The sequence below is a fragment of the Oncorhynchus tshawytscha genome, linkage group LG06 (genome assembly GCF_018296145.1).
Source record: "Oncorhynchus tshawytscha isolate Ot180627B linkage group LG06, Otsh_v2.0, whole genome shotgun sequence".
In the NCBI taxonomy this organism is placed as follows: domain Eukaryota; kingdom Metazoa; phylum Chordata; class Actinopteri; order Salmoniformes; family Salmonidae; genus Oncorhynchus; species Oncorhynchus tshawytscha.
The window spans coordinates 34,154,763-34,174,385 of NC_056434.1; the positions used below are offsets into that span (position 1 = coordinate 34,154,763).

The following is a 19,623-nucleotide window of genomic DNA, read 5'->3' on the forward strand; positions in this document are numbered from 1 at the left end:
GGCTCAATCGGAGAAGACCTTAACATTTCCAGCGCGCAATCTAACGCTTCAGCGATCCAGATTGAATAGAGCCCTAAATTGTCATTATGCCATATAGTAACTAACCACCTTGTACACCAGAATGTCATTCCTCTATTATACATGGCAACAGCAGCTGGCCACACAGTTGAGGTTTCCAACTGTCCTGGAGTCCAAAGAAGAAGTCAAACAATCAACATATCCTTTATTATAATATACTAATAAACACAAATACATAAGCATAACAGATTCCAATATACAACCTTATATATTACAACACTTAAAATACTCAAAACAATGGTATATACAAGTGTACACATATTACAATCAGAAGCAAATACTATGACCTCTCTCTAAACAGTTGAGTGGCCTATCCTTACAAGGCTACATTCATATATCATTCTACTTCAATCAAAATCAGATTAATAATAGTTCTATATGGCCACCAAGGCATTATGTGCTCCATTGCTCTTGCCAGAATCGGTTCAAAACTATACTCAAAATTCACTGCCCTTTTATAGAAAGGATAGTGTCTGATATAAATAGTGAAAATGCTTTATTAAATATGTATTCTTCTGCAAAGCAATTCCTCCTGCTCTCTGAGTAGATATCCAGAAGCTTTATAACTTAACCCAGTCTAAAGTCATTACCCAGAAGAGACTAGTGGTGACCAGCCGTTTGGGAAACAATGTTGTAAAGTCACAGAGCACAAAAATGTGGTATGAAGGTTATAAAGACCTTCCAGACTGTCTTCTCATCACATCTCTTTCTCATTCTTGTCTTTTTGGTCGAATAGCGCACAAATGTCCAGCATGGCCTGTCGAATGTTCTGTCCAAAGCGGTACGAGTCCTACAGAGAACAAGACAGTTGTTTAACCTGATAAATATTCACCTAGATTGCCATTAAGGTAATATGTGAGGGCTATATACTGTGCGATTCAGTAGGTTTGTGTAGTGTTAGACAGTGGTCTCACCGTCTCAGGGCTGGAAAACTTGCTGGAGATGTGGAATGTGATCAGGTTCTCTCCTATAATGATGTAAGAGACGCCATAGCCGTCATCAGCCACCTGGGGGCGCAGGAGAGACAGTACCACTCACCCCTAACTCTGATCACATCATAAAAGTAAAAGCAGACATAGAAGAAGTAACAGAGAAGGACACAACGGCAGTAGGACTTGAGATTCTGGTACTAGCTAATTTATTACCGTATGTCTGTCTAAGCGTGTGTGTGTATAGCATGTGCGTGTGGGCGGTTGACTCACAGGGCCGAACCCCCCCCCCGCGCCCACGTATCTGGGAAACGTCTTTATGTCAACCATGTTGAGCTGCTGTTGAGGAGTCTGACTAGTGGACAACCTCCAGGGTTCTGACAACACCTAAACGGAGAGGGAGAAGGGTGAGGGGGTAAGTGTAAATCTCTGATATCATTTCACTTGGTCACCAAAGTATCATTTAACATGTATAATGGTGTTAACATCACACCCACACACCTGTTTGAGGAATGGTGAGTCGATGCTGAGGTACTTAGACATGATGTAGAGACAGAAGAGGTGTCTGTCGATGCCAGAGCCTGTCATGGCCAGACGGTACATGTTCTGGTGTTTGTCTGCGGCCTTCCGGAAGAGGTCCAACTTTTGGGCACTCTTTCCACAGGGAAACAAAGGGTATTCAATCAAAACCTAGATACAGCTCAAAAACACAACAGATAGAGCAGTGGTGGCCAACCCTCCACTTGGAAAGCAACTGAGTGTGCAGGTATTCGGTGCAGCCCTACTCAGACACACCTGATTCTACCTATCAGCTGTTTATCAGCACTTTGATGAGCTAAATCAGGTAGGAGCAAAAGTAAAAAGTACATAGCCAGTAGCTGGCCAAGTTCAGAGATCAGAGTCCAGAAACAGACATTTGGGTCCTGGTCACCTAGTTTTCAGTCAGAGTGACCTGAGCCTTACTGGAAGTTACATCATGTCACTCTCTATCAGTAACTCCCACAGACAAGGCTACTGACTGTGGAACTACTGACCTGTAGTGCTGAACCCACACTGTGTTTAACATCAGATACTGTCAACCGTCTGATAGTCTGGCACGTACTAGCATGTAAGTGGAAGGTGACTGTTACTGCTCTTGTGTTGTCATTAGTTCATTCTATATTTTCTCTGACATGATTAACCGAGGCGTGTCCACACCGCAGTGTTCTTGTCCTCCATGGCTCTGACGAAGGCTGTGGACTCTGAGGTGCAGGAGCGAACCGTCTCTGTCCTACCCTCACGGAACATCCGGGTCATTGAGGCCTCATACGTCAGACAGAACTCCCCCTTATCCTACAACACATAGACAACAAAATACATTCAGATGCATTGCTATGGACTTGATAGTGTCTTGTGTTGTTAATGTTAACCCAATCATTGTGTTGTATTGGTTGTCTGGTATCATCCGTTGACATCAGGTCAGGTGTCAGGACTATTCATGATGAAAGCACGCACACACACACACACACACACCCTGAATTGGGCCAGCTGTAGTGCTAGCTGTATGAAGGCATCAGGACTGGTCCTACTCTTCTTGATCAGGCCTTTCCCAAACTCATCAAACAGACAGCCATGAAAGTCCACGTCATCAGCTATCACCTTGGCAACCATGTAGGACTCCTCAATGACCTCCTGGCACTGAGGGACGAGGAGAGACCAGAGGACAGACAGGGTCAGACAAGACACAGGGCAGCCTGTAGAAACTACTGACTGGTCTACTGAACACAACACAGTCTAAACTAGCGTTACTGACTCTACAGAGAGAAATTTCATTCATCCCATTTCCTCTTTACTAAAGCTACAACTTTTATCCCTAACCCATTAGAAGCCATACCTCCAGTGGAATGTCCCATTGTAGTTTGGTGGGGGGAGGCAGGCCCTTGTTGATGTCTCCTTTGCAGTGTCCCTCCTCTGTGTAGCCCAAATGGAAGCAGTCCGTTGCTAGGACATACTACACAGAGACAGCACAACAATCATTAGAATCACACAACACACATCCCAATTAATCACAATGTCGTACACTGAGTGTACAAAATATTAAGGACACCTGCCTAATATTGAGTTGCACCCCCCCTTTGCCATCAGAACAGCCTCAATTCGTCAGGGCATGGACTCTACAAAGGTGTCGAAAGCATTCCACTGACCCGAGTTGACTCCAATGCTTCCCACAGTTGTGTCAAGTTGGCTGGATGTCCTTTGGATGGCGGACCATCCTTGATACACAAGGGAAACTGTTGAACATGAAAAACCCAGCAGTGTTGTAGTTCTTGACACAAACCGGTGTACATGGCACCTACTCCCATACCCTGTTCAAAGGCACTGTTGTCATGCCCATTTACACTCTGAATGGCAGACATACACAATCCATGTCTCAACTGTCTCAAGGCTTAAAAATCATTCTTTAACCTGTCTCCTCCCCTTCATCTACACTGATTGAAGTGGATTTAACAAGTGACATCAATAAGGGATCATAACTTTCACATGGATTTACCTGGTCAGTCTGTCATGGAAAGAGCAGGTGTCCTTGATGTTTTGTACACTTAGTCTATATTTAGGCAATAAGGCACGGGGGTGTGGTATATGACCAATTTACAACAGCTAAGGGCTGTTCATAGCACGATGCAACGTGGAGTGCCTGGATACAGCCCTAAGCAGTGGTATATTGGCCATATACCACAACCCCCCGAGGTGCATTATTGCTATTATAAACTGGTTACCAACGTCATACACGTGGTATATGGTTTGATATACCACGGCTTTCAACCAATCAGCATTCAGGGCTCGAACCACCCAGTTTATAATGTGTTTTAGAAAAACTTGTTTGTTCATTAATGCAATACATCATTAATACCATCAATAATATGGTTATTACCTCCCACATGTGTCCTATAATGGGAGCGTCTGCCCACGAGTGTTCTGCATTAACCCCCAGTTTACCGTTCTTATAAGCGATCAGAGTGAAAGATTTGTCAAACCACCTGAGAGAAAGAATGCATATCGGGTTAAACACTGTAACACACTCATCACAAGGCAGTGCACAGAACAGCAATTTACCACGAAACTACAGTTTAGTGAAAAATAGGCCTACTTCACAATAGATGTTTTCTTCCTCATTTCCTGTCCTGTCCTACCTGTCATAGCACTTCCTGATTGTCTCACCTGTCATAGCACTTCCCGTGCAGCAGGGACTTGGCATACAGGTCCAATGACCTCAGCTTGTCAGGGTCATAACCATGCACCTCGTCATCAAGGCTGAGGAAGAAAGCTGACGTCTCGATGGCCTCCAGAGAGGCTTTGTTGACACCCTGGCTGAAGTACTTCAGACGAGCCCGCGCCCACGGAACTCTGGAGGAGAGGTGGCTGTTTTATTTCTGATGTGCGTGTAAGGAAGGGGGGTGTATATGTACCCCTCTGTGCGTGTGTGTGCAGGTGTGTTTGCGCTTTCATGCCTATATGTGTGAATACCTGTTGCCGGCTGTGAGGGCAGCCAGTTTGAGTTCCCCAGGCTGTGGCTCGGTGGTGTCGTCGAGGATCCTCTGGAACTGAGTCTCCAGCTCAGAGGGCCAGAGGTGACGCCCCCCGTAGTACAGCCACACCTTAAAGAAGCGGCCCTTATGGTACACCACCAGGTGCTTCCGGTCACTCAGGTGCTGAACAAAGTCTGGATCATGGAGAAGGAGAGGGGGAGAGGAGAGAACATAGAACATTATTTGTGGGTTGGGGGGATGCACATAACGCTCCTTTTGAATTATAGTTTTTGTCTTCAATTGTTGGAAGATGTGTCTTACACAAATGCATGTTCATATTTAGTCATGCAACTACCCAGCGATAGTCTGATAGTGTTATGCCCCCAGCAGGCAGCAGTGTGCTCACCTGTCTCTATACCAGGGATACGTGTGGTGTTGAACATCCTCTCCATCTGATAAGAACACATGGGCACCACCCCCAGAGCCCTCAACTAGTGAGAGAAAGACAGAGGGAGAGGGAGAGAGATATAGAGAAAAGAGAGAGAGAGAGAGAGAAAAGAGAGAGAGAGAGAGTGGGGTTACTTTAGTAGAGCAGAAACAAGTCAAAGGCAGTGGGAGGATGATTTAGGCTAACAGAGAAGGAGGAGGAAGATGACCTGGGTTATTTAAGGGGTAGAGAGAGGGCCATGGGTCCAAGAGAGACAGAGAGAGGGGTTTTCGTTACCGGTGCATGTTCTCTTCTCTCTAGTTTGCGGCGGTACTGCAGCATAGCGTGAACAACATTCCCTGCCCGAGCTGCCTGTCTGTGTGTGGGAGTCACGTACAGCAGATCCTAAATCAGATCATCATTACAGCATTAGGGAAGGGTACTGGATGCATCTTAATTAATGCCATGTTCCCTGTATAATGTCTACAGTACACGTACAGTACAGACATGTCTTACCATGGAGTAGAAGTTACTGTTGACCATGATGGGACTCCTGCCTCTAAGGTAGATGTACTCCTCCCACCAATCACTCACCTGCAACAGGTAAAACAATCTATTACAATCATTTGTTTGACTACTATTTTGTTTTAAAGAGCAATTTCATCACTCACCAAAACAGTAATAGTCATTTATTTTTTATAAATAAAGCTACCAACATTATTGTTTAATGTATCCTAACGTGGCACTTTGAAACAATCTGAATACGTACATAGTTAGTAGCCCACCAGGATTTGAGGATGAGGTATTTCTGGAGTTTGGGTGCCTGGTCCTTCTTGAAGTCATTGGCCACCACCTCCATCTGGTTGTACTGCTCATCATCCAGCAGGGGGCGCACTGACTCCAGGTACTGCAAGGTCATAGAGAGATTATATGATATAATACCGATATGTAGTGTACATGTATGGTTATATACTGGTCCTGGTCTCTCCTGAACAAATTATCAGTTTGATATTGTATTTCAACCAAGCATATGAGACACATACACATCTCTCTTCCTCTCACCCTGGTTATGGTGTCATCCACACTAGGCACAGGTAGTCTGGGTAGGGAGGTCTGGAAGCTATAGAGGAGAGGTCTGCGCCCAGAGAACATCTTCACCAGACTCTGAGGAGAAACAACACAACACAATGACTGGGTTAATTGCCAGAAAAATCCAATACTGAGCTCAGACAATATATTGTCTTGATTCTGAGCTATGAGTGAGCTGCACTTTTGGTCATGTTGATTTTGAAATAGAGACATTTAACAGACATACCAGCCAGAGTTTGGTGCAGAAGCTAATTTTGCCATGGGACTCAAAGATCCAGGCATGGTAGGAGAGAAGGGCCTTGAGAATGTACCTCAGCATGAGGATGAGAGAGAGCCACAGGCCTGTGGAAAACAGGATGGCACTCAGAACTGTCTGGGTCTGCACTGTCATGTAGCCACTGGAGTGAGGGGAGACGAGAGAGTGGAAAGGAGAAAATCCAGTCAGGTACTGCAGCAAGCAAATTTTTTAAAATTGTTTTTCAAACGGAATGGCACTCATCACTGTCATGTAGCCACTGGACACAGGAGAGAACACAACTTTACCTAATTTTATCACAACAAAATAGCATTAGGCAAAAAGTCAAACCATCAAACAATCAAAATTATGTTTATTGTTCTTCACAAGGAAATTATTTTGACAGATAACCACAGGCCGAAAAGAAGATGTATCATTGTTCCACAGTGCCTGTTCATCATTGTGTTATTTGCTCACTGACCTGACAGACATGGTCCTCTTGATGGTGTCTATCATTCCCAGTGATGGGTCTATCTTGGCATATATGGTGCTCATTATGGCTATCACAACGATCAGCAAACTGGATGGGCTGGCAGGGTAGACACCTGTCAATATCCCATTCTGAAATAAAATCATATAATTCAATGTTCATTTAGGTAGTTAGCCTACAAACAGACCAACTAGGCTATTCCTAGATGTGCAAGCATTTGTCCCAGCTCAGCAGTAGGCTACACACACCTGACTAAATCAAGGCAATAATAATACCTTGACTAATTTGTTTTATTGCTGGACTGCAATAAACACCAAGCTAGCTATCATGTCCAGGATTGGTAATAACTGTAGGGTTACTTAATAATTGGAAAACAAACTTTAAATCTTATGGCGCGCTTTGTCCATGACGTCACTCCCGACAGGTAGATGTGTTTGAGTACCTCGCGGCTCAGGTGGAGGTCGATGCCGTCTGAGGTGACGGTGAACTGGAAGCCAACTGCCTGATGTGCCTCTGCCATCCCGGTGACGTCGAAGACCCTGTTAAAAAGAGAGAGATATAGACAGAGGCGTTCAACTTTTTTTAACCCTAAATGAGCCAACACAAATTGGTAATGATTGTGAAGAGATACTGTCTGTGAAGTAGTAACACTTTCTTTCATTCACTTTTTTGTTTGTTTTTTGTTGTTGAATTTGACCCCCTTTTCTCCCCAATTTCATGGTATCCGATTGTTAGTAGTTACTATCTTGTCTCATCGCTACAACTCCCCTACGGGCTCGGGAGAGACGAAAGTCGAAAGCCATGCGTCCTCCGAAACACAACCCAACCAAGCCGCACTGCTTCTTAACACAGCGCGCATCCAACCAGGAAGCCAGCCGCACCAATGTGTTGGAGGAAACACCTGCACCTGGTTAGCGCACACTGCGCCCGGCCCACCACAGGAGTCACTGGTCCTTTGCTTAGTAAAGAGCTTTATTGGCACTATGGTGTTGAACGCTGAGCTGTTGTCAATGAAAAGCATTCTCACATTGGTGTTGCTTTTGTCCAGGTGGGAAAAGGAAGTGTGGAGTGCGATTGAGATTGCACGATCTGTGGATCTGTTGGGATGGTATGTGAATTGGAGTGGGTCTCGGGTTTCTGTTATGATTGTCTTGAAGTGTGCCATTACCAGCTGGTCAAAGCACATTATGGCTACCGACGTGAGTGCTACGGGGCGGTAATCATTTAGGCAGGTTACCTTCACTTTCTTGGGCACATGGACTGTGTGGGTCTGTATGAAACATGTAGGTATTACAGTCTTGGCCAGGAAGAGGTAGAACAGCGAATGTTGACCTGACCGGTCTTGCTCACATCAGCTATGGAGAGCATGATCACACAGTCATCCGGAACAGCTGGTGTTTTCATGCATGAGTCAGTGTTGCTTGCCTCGAAGCGAGCATAAAAAGCATTTAGCTCGTCTGGTACGCTCATGTAACTGGGCAGCTGGTTTCCCTTTGTAGTCTATAATATTTTTCAAGCCCTGCCACATCCGACGAGCATCAAAGCCGGTGTAGTAGGATTCAATATTAGTGTTGTCACCAGTGGTTTAAAACCCCACCCATGCAAAACAAGCAAAAATGTCAGGCAGGCTTTTCAAACAGCTCAAACACTAAAAGAACATTATCTTAATTTTCACAATTTCACAGTATTATTTCAACTTCATAGTGTGGAAATATATTTAAAATATTAAATCCTTATTTTTTTTGCGCAATTATCAAATAGAGCATGTCTGTTTATATTCCTAAAAACCAGGAAATTAGTTATTTCTGGTTGGTTCCAGCCATTCTTATGGGGGATATGAATGGGGAAAGAATGGGGTTATGGGATAAATGCCGGCAATAAGGTCTAAAGTTAACACAGGCTTACGCCTGTTTCACAAATATATTATGACGCCATTTTGTGGCGTTTTTGTTAATTTCGGTGTTCGGCAGTTTTTTTCCCAGCTCTTCGCCACACACATCTTTCTTGAGGCAAGTTGAAATTTGGTAGCTAATGTCTACACCCCTTCATTGGTGATTGGTCAACAGTAGGGGTAGGACATATGGACGGGATTGTTCAATGAAGTGCTTGCTGTCATTCAACGAGAGACAAGAGAGCTAAGCAGCAGCTAGGCCCTACTGTAACGGTCTGAGTGTAGTGGGTGAGGAGTCAGGCGCTGGAAGCAGAGAGTTCAGGGGAGTGCTATTTTAATGCACTGATACAAACGCTGAACATAAGCCAACCCTCACAAAAACACAGGGCGTACTGAACAAACAAATGCCCCAAACAGGAGGACTTAAACCGTCCAGGGAAAACCCACAAAATGGGAAAACACAAAACCCAATAGACGTGCACATAAGTACACCAAACAGACGATCACAATAATTAATCCCGCACAAGGAACCCTGCGGGCCGGCTGACTAATAAAGCCTACTACCTAACTCAAAACAGGTGCACACAATCAACACATAAGGAGGGGGAGGAAATAATCAGTAGCAGCTAGTAGGCCGGCGATGACGACCGCCGAGCTCCACCCGAACGGGAAGGGGAGTGTCCTTCGGTCGGAGTCGTGACACCTACTGTATGTGCACTACTAGTTTTCATGCACAATTTTTCACTTGAGAAGTACTGCACCAAACATCTTAGGTAGATGTCAAACGTAAAAATGTATTACAGATTTCTTGATTTTTCTTTGATTCATTCTGACTATTTTGAGGAAGTGCATGGAAATGTTGTTGCCATGGTGGCTCTAGAGACAAACAGTAATATTGCTGCTTTTTTCTAGTTTAACAAACAATGGTTTTTAAGGAGTATGTGAGAACAGACGTTCACTTCTCCTAGCCGAGTTCTGATAGGACCTAACAGAACCTATGTACAGTGCCTTGCGAAAGTATTCGGCCCCCTTGAACTTTGCGACCTTTTGCCACATTTCAGGCTTCAAACATAAAGATATAAAACTGTATTTTTTTGTGAAGAATCAACAACAAGTGGGACACAATCATGAAGTGGAACGACATTTATTGGATATTTCAAACTTTTTTAACAAATCAAAAACTGAAAAATTGGGCGTGCAAAATTATTCAGCCCCTTTACTTTCAGTGCAGCAAACTCTCTCCAGAAGTTCAGTGAGGATCTCTGAATGATCCAATGTTGACCTAAATGACTAATGATGATAAATACAATCCACCTGTGTGTAATCAAGTCTCCGTATAAATGCACCTGCACTGTGATAGTCTCAAAGCGCAGAGAGCATCATGAAGAACAAGGAACACACCAGGCAGGTCCGAGATACTGTTGTGAAGAAGTTTAAAGCCGGATTTGGATACAAAAAGATTTCCCAAGCTTTAAACATCCCAAGGAGCACTGTGCAAGCGATAATATTGAAATGGAAGGAGTATCAGACCACTGCAAATCTACCAAGACCTGGCCGTCCCTCTAAACTTTCAGCTCATACAAGGAGAAGACTGATCAGAGATGCAGCCAAGAGGCCCATGATCACTCTGGATGAACTGCAGAGATCTACAGCTGAGGTGGGAGACTCTGTCCATAGGACAACAATCAGTCGTATATTGCACAAATCTGGCCTTTATGGAAGCGTGGCAAGAAGAAAGCCATTTCTTAAAGATATCCATAAAAAGTGTTGTTTAAAGTTTGCCACAAGCCACCTGGTAGACACACCAAACGTGTGGAAGAAGGTGCTCTGGTCAGATGAAACCAAAATTGAACTTTTTGGCAACAATGCAAAATGTTATGTTTGGCGTAAAAGCAACACAGCTCATCACCCTGAACACACCATCCCCACTGTCAAACATGGTGGTGGCAGCATCATGGTTTGGGCCTGCTTTTTTCAGCAGGGACAGGGAAGATGGTTAAAATTGATGGGAAGATGGATGGAGCCAAATACAGGACCATTCTGGAAGAAAACCTGATGGAGTCTGCAAAAGACCTGAGACTGGGACGGAGATTTGTCTTCCAACAAGACAATGATCCAAAATATAAAGCAAAATCTACAATGGAATGGTTCAAAAATAAACATATCCAGGTGTTAGAATGGCCAAGTCAAAGTCCAGACCTGAATCCAATCGAGAATCTGTGGAAAGAACTGAAAACTGCTGTTCACAAATGCTCTCCATCCACCCTCACTGAGCTCGAGCTGTTTTGCAAGGAGGAATGGGAAAAAATGTCAGTCTCTCGATGTGCAAAACTGATAGAGACATACCCCAAGCGACTTACAGCTGTAATCGCAGCAAAAAGTGGCGCTACAAAGTATTAACTTAAGGGGGCTGAATAATTTTGCACGCCCAATTTTTCAGTTTTTGATTTGTTAAAAAAGTTTGAAATATCCAATAAATGTCGTTCCACTTCATGATTGTGTCCCACTTGTTGTTGATTCTTCACAAAAAATACAGTTTTATATCTTTATGTTTGAAGCCTGAAATGTGGCAAAAGGTCGCAAAGTTCAAGGGGGCCGAATACTTTCGCAAGGCACTCTATGCGCAATTAGGAGATCATATACTTTTTTTAATGAGATAACATCAGTCAGTTAACATGACCTTTATTAATATGAAGCCTTTATGTGCTTGTTTTGATTACATATATGCTTCGAAATTCACAAAAAGTTACGTTAGCCAATGAAGATCATAGAACAAAACGAATAAGATCTCCTAAGCCTGTGCCTCTTGATTCTAGCCATCCCGGATCCGGGATCGTGAATACAGCCTCAAGCTTATTACCATAACGCAACGTTAACTATTTATGAAAATCGCAAATGAAATGAAATTAATATGCTAGCTCTCAAGCTTAGCCTTTTGTTAACAACACTGTCATCTCAGATTTTCAAAATATGCTTCTCAACCATAGCAAAACAAGCATTTGTGTAACAGCTAGCGCAGCTAGCGTAGCATTTAGCGTTAGCATCAGCAGGCAACATTTTCACAAAAAACAGAAAATCATTCAAATAAAATAATTTACCTTTGAAGAACTTCAGATGTTTTCAATGAGGAGACTCTCAGTTAGATAGCAAATGCTCAGTTTTTCCTGAAAGATTATTTGTTTAGGAGAAATCGCTCCGTTTGGTGCGTCACGTTTGGCTACCAAAAAACCCAGAAAAATCAGTCATCAAAACGCCAAACTTCTTTCCAAATTAACTCCATAATATCGACTGAAACATGGTAAACGTTGTTTAGAATCAATCCTCAAGGTGTTTTTCACATATCTCTTCATGATATATCGTTCGTTGAAAGCCTCCTCTCTCTTCTCAATCACTGGATGACTGCGTGCAGCTTGTAGATTACGCACCAATTTAGACAAAGGACACCGGGCGGACCCCTGGTAAATGTAGTCTCTTATGGCCAATCTTCCAATGATATGCCTACAAATACGTCACAATGCTGCAGACACCTTGGAGAAACGATAGAAAGGGCAGGCTCATTCCCGGCGCATTCACAGCCATTTAAGGAGACAATGGAAAACAGAGCCTCAAAAATTCTGCCCATTTCCTGGTTGAAGTTTCATCTTGGTTTCGCCTGTAGCATGAGTTCTGTGGCACTCACAGATAATATCTTTGCAGTTTTGGAAACGTTAGAGTGTTTTCTTTCCAAAGCTGCCAATTATATGCATAGTCGAGCATCTTTTCGTGACAAAATATTGCGCTTAAAACGGGCACGTTTTTTAATCCATAAATTAAAAGAGCGCCCCCTATATCCAAGAAGTTCCACAGACCTTATTTTTGGCGTTTATCCAAAAACACACAAAAAAACAGTAATTTCCCCATAGGCATTGGCCAACGAGCCATGACGGAGTTAGTGCCTACTAAAAGACGCCATTACTATTGCTCTAGCCTAATGGTTAAAACCAAACCAACTTTAGGCTGACGGTTGGGAATGGATGCATGCAGGAATGTAGTCGAACCTCTCTCACATCAATTTCAGGTGAGAGAAACGTTAATTTTCATAGACTCATGGAAACAATGACTAAGAAATAGCCATATGCAGCCCTTTTGTAATTTCAAGGATTAGTTCAATATTTTCTAACTGTATGTGGAGGTCATAAGTCTGTTTATGTTGTGGCCCGGTTGACTGACAAGTTGGGCTTGAATTCCTTTTTCCATGTCATATGCCGTGCCCGGCAGCCAAGTAGGGCAAAGTTGAAATGGCAGATATAGAGGCCGGTGTGGCCTGGGTTACTGGCATGCGCTCAGAAGTGGAACCGGTTTATAAATATAAACACTGCAGACTAGGAAGAGCAGGCTACTACACCACTGACCACATAAAAAAACATTTTGCATGGTGTATTCATCAAAAATATTCTAATAACTAGGTTTGATCACCAGGGCCATAATACAGTGCCAAATACATAATACAGTGCCAAATACATATTACAGTGCCAAATACATAATACAGTGCCAAATACATATTACAGTGCCAAATACATAATACAGTGCCAAATACATATTACAGTGCCATCAGTGGATATTTCTCCAGTATAGCTTTATAATATGTGTCTGGTCAGCTAAAAGTTTAGATTTTAACAATATCAACTGAAGAATGAGACAATTAATTTCCTTCAGTTAACATTTACTTTTTCAAATCAATTGTGAGGATGCAGACTTCCTATGAATTAACTTTCCGTTAGCCTATTACACACACTTATTGTGTGGCACAAGGGGGCTAGAGAATAACTAACCTTTGACTTGCTTTTGTTTGTCAAGCATCTGAAATGTTTCCTATAGCTCTCAGGTGCACAGACGGTGACACCCAACCCAGCACCAGCAACAAATCTATATGGTAACTAACTACACGAGTACAGTATTACATACTTAGTGTTTCTTAGAGACATAGACATCTACAGTAGCCAAAGAATTGATACATAATAACAATCCAAAAACCAAACATTCAGTAATTCAATACCTTGAAAATCGATTCAATTCAAGCTTGGCTGAAGTGAAACAGAAGAAGACAGGGACTTTGGTTTCTCACAGTGGAATCCCTCTGGACCAGAGCTGAGCTCTCTGTGTGTGTGCTGCCTCTGTGCTCTGTCTGTGACTCCTATGCCCTTGAAGCGGCTTTCCTCAGGTACTGGGAGCAAAATTCTACCCCCTTTCTTTTCTGCAACTGGACACCATCTAGAGCTAGACTGTATCCTCGTGTGCCTGCTGACCACATAGCATTCAAACCCCTGCAGAGTACTACTAGAAACACCTGATGTTTATTCATCAATCTATTTCCGTATATATATTACGTTTTGGCCGTGGTACCCAGTGACAAATGGTTAATAATTCATAGTTATGAGGCAACTTTTGAGGCGAGTTTCATCTCTCTGTGAACAGTGTGTCTATCGTTGCTGTGTTACGTAATAGCTCGCCATGTTCCATTTTTCTATCACTACGTCTGTGGACACACTGTTTTTTTATGGTTTGGCAGGCTTTAAGCTTTAGGCAGTCAACCAAGCAGTTAATTCTCCTTTAACCTCTATATCACAAATACATTTGTCACAAAGTGCTTATAAGTAAGTAAACCTCCCAAAAGAGTAAACAAAGGTAATAGTAGCTATATTTCAATCCAATTAGCAAATGATTTTCACACACGGATACTCCAAATTCTGCATAAAGAAAATGTGTGCATTGTCCCACCAGTGGTGTTTCCACCAAACTGACATGTTTCTGTTAAAAATCAGTATGTGATGATGTAGTGCACACTAATGATGTAGTGCACACTAATGATGTAGTGCACACTAATGATGTAGTGCACACAAGCTTTCATGTACTGAATAAATATCTAGAGTTCATTGTGTTTCTATGCCTATCAAATTCTACCGATAATTTTGTCATAAAAACTGTTGCATTAAATAGCAAATGTGCCTACTCTGTACTTAGCATGTGCGCTCTACACAAGAGCTGGCAGATACTGTACAGTGCGGATAGGCTGTGCACAATGTACGGGTAGGCTAGTGAGTCTACATGATGAGATTATTATGGATAAGAGACAGAATTTCTTTATTTGTCAAATGGCAGTCAAGCATCAATCATCATTTCACACTCAACATTTATTGGAAAGGCGCATCAAACTCATCACCGCACACTTTTGTGAAATTCATCATAACTTATTTCATCTGCATCCTAATAAACTGCATGATTTCCCAAGTCTTAGTAGTAGGACCACACACCATATCATCACATGTGACTCCAGGTTACCTTCGATATTGTTATAATATATCAATACTTGCGCATTAAGTTGTTTCCACTGCAACGCCATAATGAATCTTACCAACACAAAAAGATCCCACCACGTCGAACGCACAAATGATCTGTCGGCATTTATACAATTGTACCAAAACTTCCTGTTTCCACCACAGCTCTCGTGATTTTTAAAAATTTATATGATATAACTTCACTCACATAAAAACTGGAAGGAAACGTGGTTACTGTGAAAAACTCCCTAGGAAACCTTGAAAAGGAACCTGACTAAGAAGAAAATTAGATTGGGAGCCCATCCTCCTCCGGGTAAAGATTTAAGAGACGGCCAGACCGGTAGGATTGTCTAGCATCTGCTGGCGAGAGTACTTAGCACCTCTGAACAGTCTTGGCTGTAATTTGCAAACTGAACACAAGCCGGAGGACACCGTGCAAGCCCCCTACTGTACAGACCAACAATCGGTCCGGTGAGTTATCTCCTTTAGATTAGGCCTACATAAGTTTAAAAAATTGTCATGTAAGGCAGAGTGAAAGCAGGACAAGGCATATTGTTGCTGACACAGAATGGTGAAGTCCACATGTAGCAAAGACCCCCTTGATGATGAGTCTGCGTTTGTCCAGAAGCACTAACCCTGACCTGAACCCCAGAAACAGCAAGGCAAGTCAAATCAGACTAATTGATGAAAGTTGTTTTAGAAGGAAAGGTGAAGGAGGGCTTCATAGCGAATGCAGATGGGTAGAGGAGGGAGGACAGTGAGCGATAGAGAGTGGAGATCCAGCCTTACAGCAGCATTGTGTTCTATACCTGGCATGTACACCTGGTCACCCAGCACTGTCCCCTGTCCAGCTAATGCTACCTTCTCAGCCCCTTTCACCTAGCACCAGAAACGGGAGGATTAGATAGATAGGCCTATGGCATTTAAAGCAACTTAATCTCATTCAAGATAATGCTTAGGTGGTGGTCTCACCTGCCCCCACTTCCCAGACTCCACACAGAATGATGTCACCACATTCTCTGAGTTGTTTCCTCCAATCACAAACAGCCGGTCCGTGGCACCCAGGAAGTAGAGGCTGGGGAGGTCAGCGTTGGCTTTGGTTAGGGTAGGGAGCAGCTCAGACCATAAGTCTGGGAAAGACAGAGAAAACAGGAGTGTGCATGTCTGTCTGTGTGTGTTTGTATGTGTGTGATAGGGGCTCAAAGGCTGTTATTGATTAGACTACAGCCTGCAATTGACCAACACGTAAGGTTGCAAGGAACAACTCCACTCAAGATTGATACTGCTTTACCTTGCCTGGTGTCATACTGTAGAAGCAGCTTTTCTCCAGTCCTCTGGATGTTCCCCAGGACATAGAGATGGGAGCCCAGGCTGGTGGCCAGAGGGAGGTCATGGGACAGGGACATGGTGAACTGTAAGTCAGTCAAAGGCAGAGAGGAGACAAACCTGCAGCAGAGAACACACACAAACCTAAAGGTTAGACTAAGAGGTACAGTAGCAGCTAGGGCTGTCAGAGTTAATCCGTCAACTCGAGTTACTTTGGACAAAATCAAGACATCGATATTCTTGTAATGCTTTTTGTATATATATAAAAAAAGATCTTCCAATTCTGAATTTGTGACTAATCGCGAGTAAATAATCACAGCAAATACTGTGATTAAGACGATGAAATGTTTTTATCGTTTGACAGCCATAGTAGCAACATAATAATACACAATAATATCCAGGTAGGAGCCGTATCCTACGTCCATGTGTTGTCCCTGGGGTGGTATCGCTCCACAGCAGTGTAGAGGGCTGTGCTAGAGTCAGGAGTCACCAAAGAGTCCAAGTACCAGCCTCCCACAGCATAGATACAGCCATCACATGACACCGCACTGAAATGCCTCCTGTGCTGTCGGGAAGACAACAGATACAGACACTTAATATACGTTTTATATAACAATGATTAACAATGATTGATTTTCATGAGGTGGATGTCTTTCCTGTACCTTGATGAGAGGTGCAGTGGAGACCCAGGTGTTGGTGAAGGGATTGTACCTAAAGGAGGCCATTTTGAACTCCCAGCCCCTCTTGGCCCGCTGCCTGTAGCCACCGATGAGGTAGAGGTAGTTGAGTAGAACCACCGTGGTGAAGCACCACTTATCAGACATGAAGGGGAGCTCTGTTAGTGGACGCCAGTCACCAGTGACCTCTGATCCATCTAGGGTGAAGAGGTGGCGGGCGGCTTCTGTTTCTAGGTCATTCCAGGAGGTCAGGTTCTCCTTCCTCACGCAGCAGAGCCGGAGATCACCCTGCCACCTCAGACGGGTCAGTTCAGCCCTGTCTTCAGCTGGCAAACACCTGGACATGCATTCACAATATGAAGAATAATCCATTTTCAGTTGAAAGGAGAGTTCACTCCTTGCAGCTGAAGATTATTTGCTTGGTGTGGAACTTGAAACCCATGAAGTAGGCCGATTAAATGAGGTCAAGTATTGGGGAATGTCATGCTGTACCTGGTGAGGTGAGACAGCTCCAGAAGGTGTCTGCTGAGGTAGGAGAACACAGTCGTCTCCAGCTCAGTACAGCTGATGTCCCGGGCCAGAGCCAGGTAGGACAGGCAGGTGTCTGGGGTTAGAACACCAGACAGGGCCAACAGGCACTGCGACACAAAGGCCTCAGCCAGCAGGTAGCTGCCCACCTCCAGAGTCAGACAGAGAAATTGAGTTATCATACATACGACATTTCAAACAATAAATTGCTGGTGCTCTGTGTGATGTGCCAGCCTGGGACAGATTAATTTCCATATAAATGGAAAATAAGTATGATATATGGGGAATAAGACATCCACCCACTTGGATGTGTTCTCCCAACTCCTCCGGGGGAACGCTGAAGTCATTCCGGAAGCAGAATTCTAGGAGGGAATGGAAGACTGAGGAGGGAATGTGGTCCAGGACAATCAGGCTCTCTGTGGTCTCTCTCATATTGGACTGGGACAGGGCTCTGAAGTACTCACTACAGTCAGTCAGTCGACCAAGGTTCACCTTATATACACATGAAAGAACAAAAAAACATAGATGGAATGTTATCTTTGTCATTATGTCAAGTTATGGAAAAATTCTGCAGTATGTCCGATGAGACAAACTCCATTATGGAGAAGTGAGGTGTACCATTTCTAAAGGCAATGCAGGGATGATGTGATGACATACAGCAGCGGTTAACTTACGTAGAAGGCATGTGTGCTAGTCTGGACTGTAACCATTGTTCCACTTCCATGGTGATAGGTACGATACACCTCATTGGTTAGCCACTCCTTTGACAACCTGTCATACAGTCCTTCACCTGAGTTGCCTGGTGATGTCACCCAGGTGTGTGGCACTGAGAACGGCATTCTCCACACCTTCTCTAACGCATACTTCAACCACCCGCTGATCCACAGCACCACAACATTCACATACGGTCTGAGATGACTTATCATACTGAGGAGAAAATATGATTTACTAATATTAAAGGGCGTTACCTCATCTATCTCACAAATCAATCTTATTTTCTGTCTCTCAAAACTGTGTTAGGTTCTAGCCAAAATATATCTGTGTCATTTTTTAAAGATTCATGTCATACATTTGACCAATTATGCTAATATTGTATAACTATTTGTCATAGGAAGAAAAACAGGCATATGTTAGCCACTAACTGTGAGAAACCCAGATTTAAACTTAGATCCTAGAAACAACAACCTCCTGCTATAGAGAACTCAAGGAGAAGGGCTTGCATTACACAACAACAATACAGAGCACGAAGGAAACACACTGAACACTGAACAGACACTCGAGGGTCCTAACACACATTTATCTCCCTGATCCATCGCAGCTCAGAGTCACATGGCTGATAAGATAACAGTCCAGCAGCAGCAGCAGCAGCTGTAATACTCGCTGAATGCCACACACCAGTGGCCACACAAAAGAAGAAAGAAATGCAATTGGTCCACAGCAACTATGTTGCTTGGACCCCTAACAATGACATCCCAAACGTGCATAAATCCAAAATCCAGCTTTGATCCCCGTATGAGAGTAGACAAGGTCAGTTATAAAGCCTCTTCTCCATAGACAGTCCAAGCAGGGCTTACATGGAACTGGGTGCAGAAAAACAGCTCTACAGGACTGATCTATTTTAGGCATCATGGGGGACTTGTGCCTAATTCCAAATGAACCCATAGCCCCTACCCCTAAATACTCCCCATTCCCCTTCCTTCTATGCACTGAAAGGAAGAAATATAGATGTTAGTGATACAGTGAAACTCCCACCTAGTTAAGAGGTGCAGCTATTTCCATATTGAATATCTACCCAATCCTTATAGATTAGCATTAAGTATGCTAGTGTGAAATACGACTCCCCTAAATCTGCTAAGAATTGTACCATTAGGGGGAGCTCTGGTTCCTGAACATGTATTGTTTTTCTACAGTACACGTACAAGGTGAAAAGAACTGTTGCCATATCAATAAATTAATATCCATAATCAATCAGGTATCAAGCATGTTTATTAGCTGTTAATTTATCATATTTACACCGCAGGAGGATTTTGGACAGGATTGAGATGTAATGTAAAATACTCAAAAATGAAGCTAGATGATGACGCACTGGCTTCTAAAGTAGGCAGTTTCATATTCTCTAAAATCTAACACTGG

The 19,623-nt window shown here is 43.3% G+C and overlaps 2 protein-coding genes across 3 annotated transcripts; both read right to left on the minus strand.

Annotated features, from left to right (window-relative positions):
- Positions 1 to 210: 210 nt before the first annotated feature.
- Positions 211 to 13,954, minus strand: LOC112245388 (carnitine O-palmitoyltransferase 1, liver isoform). Of its 2 annotated transcripts, none has more exons than XM_024413439.2 (19): positions 13,681 to 13,954; positions 7,197 to 7,293; positions 6,746 to 6,885; positions 6,256 to 6,427; positions 6,003 to 6,104; positions 5,710 to 5,847; positions 5,457 to 5,534; positions 5,238 to 5,345; positions 4,920 to 5,004; positions 4,512 to 4,707; positions 4,206 to 4,391; positions 3,919 to 4,024; positions 2,881 to 2,997; positions 2,520 to 2,684; positions 2,205 to 2,339; positions 1,509 to 1,661; positions 1,281 to 1,394; positions 993 to 1,085; positions 211 to 868 (listed from the first exon to the last, which is right to left on the minus strand). In XM_024413439.2, the coding sequence occupies exons 2-19, from the start codon at positions 7,272 to 7,274 to the stop codon at positions 776 to 778; spliced, it is 2,259 nt and encodes a 752-aa protein (XP_024269207.1). In that variant the 5' UTR covers positions 7,275 to 7,293; positions 13,681 to 13,954; the 3' UTR covers positions 211 to 775. The 2 variants fall into 2 exon arrangements, with proteins under 2 accessions (XP_024269207.1, XP_024269206.1); XM_024413438.2 differs by having other exon boundaries at positions 7,134 to 7,293.
- Positions 13,955 to 14,753: 799 nt separating this feature from the next.
- Positions 14,754 to 19,125, minus strand: LOC112252471 (kelch-like protein 42). Its single transcript, XM_024423715.2, has 8 exons — positions 18,165 to 19,125; positions 17,794 to 17,982; positions 17,455 to 17,639; positions 16,948 to 17,299; positions 16,705 to 16,850; positions 16,251 to 16,405; positions 15,932 to 16,089; positions 14,754 to 15,838 (listed from the first exon to the last, which is right to left on the minus strand). Exons 1-8 carry the CDS (start codon positions 18,414 to 18,416, stop codon positions 15,656 to 15,658), a joined length of 1,620 nt encoding a protein of 539 aa, XP_024279483.1. The 5' UTR covers positions 18,417 to 19,125; the 3' UTR covers positions 14,754 to 15,655.
- Between the last annotated feature and the right edge of the window lie 498 nt (positions 19,126 to 19,623).

Bases quoted from the DNA above. Each gene is read 5' to 3' on its own strand.
- LOC112245388 (XM_024413438.2), bottom strand. From the start codon at position 7,274: ATGGCAGAGGCACATCAGGCAGTTGGCTTCCAGTTCACCGTCACCTCA. The intron at 6,105-6,255 runs GTATGTCTGTTA...GTTTCTCCTCAG, and splicing joins TCTGCACCAAACTCTGGCTG to AGTCTGGTGAAGATGTTCTC. The intron at 4,025-4,205 runs GTGAGACAATCA...TCTTTCTCTCAG, and splicing joins CACGGGAAGTGCTATGACAG to GTGGTTTGACAAATCTTTCA.
- LOC112252471 (XM_024423715.2), bottom strand. From the start codon at position 18,416: ATGATAAGTCATCTCAGACCGTATGTGAATGTTGTGGTGCTGTGGATC. The intron at 16,090-16,250 runs GTAAAGCAGTAT...TGTCTTTCCCAG, and splicing joins ACAGTATGACACCAGGCAAG to ACTTATGGTCTGAGCTGCTC. The intron at 15,839-15,931 runs GTGAGACCACCA...TTCTGGTGCTAG, and splicing joins AGTCTGGGAAGTGGGGGCAG to GTGAAAGGGGCTGAGAAGGT.